At 40.4% G+C, this 3397-nt stretch overlaps 1 protein-coding gene across 1 annotated transcript in view; it reads left to right on the top strand.

The window, feature by feature from the left end:
- GRK4 (G protein-coupled receptor kinase 4) overlaps positions 1-3397 on the top strand; it is an 81434-nt gene that overhangs the window by 50881 nt on the left and 27156 nt on the right. Inside the window, exons 8-9 of the mRNA XM_008055776.2 lie at positions 769-909; positions 2011-2201. Coding sequence (XP_008053967.2) covers positions 769-909; positions 2011-2201 — 332 coding nt within the window. The remainder of the gene's footprint in view (positions 1-768; positions 910-2010; positions 2202-3397) is intronic.

The raw sequence follows: 3397 nt of genomic DNA on the forward strand, positions 1-3397 counted from the left end.
AAAAAAAAAAAAAAAAAAAAACCCCACAAACTAACAAAATAGAATAAAGATATGAAAATCTGTGAACTCTATGAAAATCCGTGAAATACATTTCCTTATATTCTTGGACTTTTTTTTTGAGTTGGAGTCTCACTCTGTCGTCCAGGCTGAAGTGCAGTGATATGCTGCTCACGGCCACACCAACCTCAACCTGCTGGGCTCAGGCGATCCTTCTGCCTCAGCCTTTGAAGTAGCAGGAACTACAGCATGCACTACCAAGCCCAGCTGATTTTTTTTTTTTAATTGCAGAGACAAAACCTCACCAAGTTGCCCAGGCTGGTCTCAAACCCATGAGCTCAGGCATTCCTCTGGCCTCGGCCTCTCAAAGTGCTGGGATTATAGGATTGAGCCTCCGTGCCTGGCCATATTCTTGGACTTTTTTAACTAAACAATTAAGAATCTTTTTGGTTTCAAGTTTTAAAACTTTTGCTTTTTTACAAAAAATAAAATAGATACATTTAGATTAATCAGTTGTACTGTGATCGCATATGCACAACCAGCTCCATGTGTATACTGTAATCAGTTGATGCAGCACAGCAATACATCCACTTGAGAGGAGGTGTTGACTCAAACTCATATGTCCGTGATGAGGTGGTCTTGGCTTATCAAATGCTGCTGCCAGTCTCTAAGTCTCTACCAGAGGAGGTTATCACAGAGAAAACAGTTTTCTTTGTATGGCCTAAGAAATGTCAGGTGCACATAAATCTCTCTTGTTTTTTTTTTAACTAGGTGTATGCCTGTCAAGTGCGAGCCACAGGAAAAATGTATGCATGTAAAAAGCTAGAAAAAAAAAGGATAAAGAGGAGGCAAGGTGAAGCTTTGGCTCTAAATGAAAAAAATCTCCTAGAAAAGTTACATAGTAGATTTGTAGTAAGTATCCTCTTTTAGTCTTCTCTGTATATTGCTTGATTAGTAGCACTTTTACCAGCAGATTTGCGATCACTCTTATTCAAGCCACGGAAGTCATTCAGTATGTTTCCCTCATTGATCTTTTTTTTAAAAAATTTTTTCCACGACTCCTATCCTATCCTCCATTGATCTATAGATTAAGTGAATTGCATTCAATTTCAATAAAAATCCCAATGGGTGTATGTGTGTGTGTGTGTGTGTGTGTGTATGTGTATGTGTATGTGTATGTGTATGTGTGTGCTGACTTACAGACCAATAGAAAAGTGGACAAAAAACTTGAGTAGACATTTCACAAAACAGGGTCCAAATGGCTACTAAGTATATGGAAAAGTATGAAGTATCCCCTATATTTGCATATGTAGAGAAATGCAATTTAAAACCACAATATGAGATAACTATACCTCCACCAGCACAACTCAGACTCAAACTAAAAAGACTGACAACTGAAGAAATTGGGAGGATGTGGGACAGCAGGACCTCTCTTGCAGTGCTGGTGGGGGTGTACTTTGTGTGCTGAATGCAGGTGCTCCGGAACTATGGAATGTTGGGCTCAAGTGACTAGAGCACAGTGTGAAGGAGTTGTGTCTCCAAGTGTCTTTGTGAAGTTTTGCCACCTCTTCACTTAGACATAGAAAGTTCTCCCTTTTAGCTACATAACTGCAGTAAGATCTTCAGTAAGCTATGGTCCAAGGGCCACATGATACATGTTATAGATTACTCCGAAGCATGTAGTCTTTGGGTGTTCCAATTATAAATCTAACATGGATTATTTGAAATTTTTTTTAAGTTTTAGATCCAGGGGGTACACATGCATATTCGTTACGTGGACGTATTGTGTAGTGGTGAGAATTGGGTCTCGGGTGGTCCGTTCCCTAGATAGTGAACATTGTGCCCCATAGGTAGTTTCTGAACCCTTCCCCTTCCTCTCTCTGTTGCACTTATTAGTGTTCACAGTGTCTATTATTTTCATCCTTGTGAGGATTATTTGAATGTTGTTAGCAAATAGACTATATGACCAATGAATGAGCGATTGTTTTGTTTTTATGATGTTGCTGCCTTTAGGTTACTTTAGCCTACACTTATGAAACCAAAGATGCCTTGTGCTTGGTGCTCACCATTATGAATGGAGGGGATTTGAAGTTTCACATTTACAACCTGGGCAATCCTGGTTTTGATGAGCAGAGGGCTGTTTTCTATGCTGCAGAAGTGTGCTGTGGCTTGGAGGATTTACAAAGGGAAAGAATTGTATACAGGTAAGAATGGTGCTACATAATGTTGCCTGTGAGCCTCAAAGTTTGTTTCTCATAACCCTAGGCTTTCCCTATGTCATTCTGGTTGTTTACAGGCTGGATAAGAGAGCAGCTAGGAGTCCTCGATGGTGATTTCCAGGGGTGGTCATTACCACTGTTGGAAATATGGCCAGTCAGAGGTGGGTCCTGGGTTTCCTTTTAGTTCTCTTTCTTATTTATTTATTTAAACTTTTTTTGTTTTGTTTTGTTTTTTTTAGAGATGAGGTCTTGCTATGTTGCCTAGACTGGTCATGAACTCCTGGGCTCAAGCGATTTCCCACTTCGGCCTCCCAAAGTGCTGGGATTACAGGTGTAAGCCACCTGTTCTCAACTTTACTTCTCTTTAATCTCTAATAAATTATGTTTTTGAAGTAGAAGTTTGTTTTTTACTTGTTAAATTTATTAAATAAAGGTAGTACTACTACTCACGTAAGCATGAGAAGTGCCGATTTCCAAGATTCTTAGATATTTTTATAGGTCTGGTAAGGATATTCATTATGTCCCACCAAAATAACATAACAACAAAATGTCTTGAAATAATATTTTCTTCTTTTGCATCTTAGAATTCAGTAAAAAAAAAAGTCAAGTGAAACATCATGGTTTAGTGTAATCAGTATATTTTGTTTTAGGAAAAAACTAGTTTCTCTACTTATCCTTTAAATGCTGGCATTCCTGGGCTTTTGAGTCTCTTTTCAGTCACTCTCCCTGGCAGTTTCTTTTCTGGGGGTTCATCTACCAATCACAGTCAGTCCTCTGTATCCATGGGTTCCACATCTCAACACCTTACCAGATGGCCTCTGGAGGTTCAGTTATCTGGGGGACACTACTATAGTTCTTTCCTTGTCAAAACTATAGAGGGTCAACCGGGCTTGGTGGCTCACCCTATAATCCTGCGCCTTTGGGAGGCTGAGGTGAGTGGATTGCCTGAGCCCGTGGGTTGGAGATCCGCCTGGGCAACTTGGCGAGACCTCATCTCTACAATAAATCAAAAATTTAGCCGGGCGTGGTAGTGCGTGCCTGTAGTTCGGGCTACTCGGAAGGCTGATGTGGAAGGATCGCCGGAGCCCAGCAGGTCGAGGCTGTGGTGGCCAGGAGCGGCCACTGCACTACAGTCTGGGTGACAGAGTGAGACTCCAACTAAAAAAAAAAAAAAAAAAAAA

The sequence above is a fragment of the Carlito syrichta genome, unplaced genomic scaffold (assembly GCF_000164805.1).
Source record: "Carlito syrichta isolate Samal-C Ts95f unplaced genomic scaffold, Tarsius_syrichta-2.0.1 Scaffold301952, whole genome shotgun sequence".
Lineage (NCBI taxonomy): Eukaryota > Metazoa > Chordata > Mammalia > Primates > Tarsiidae > Carlito > Carlito syrichta.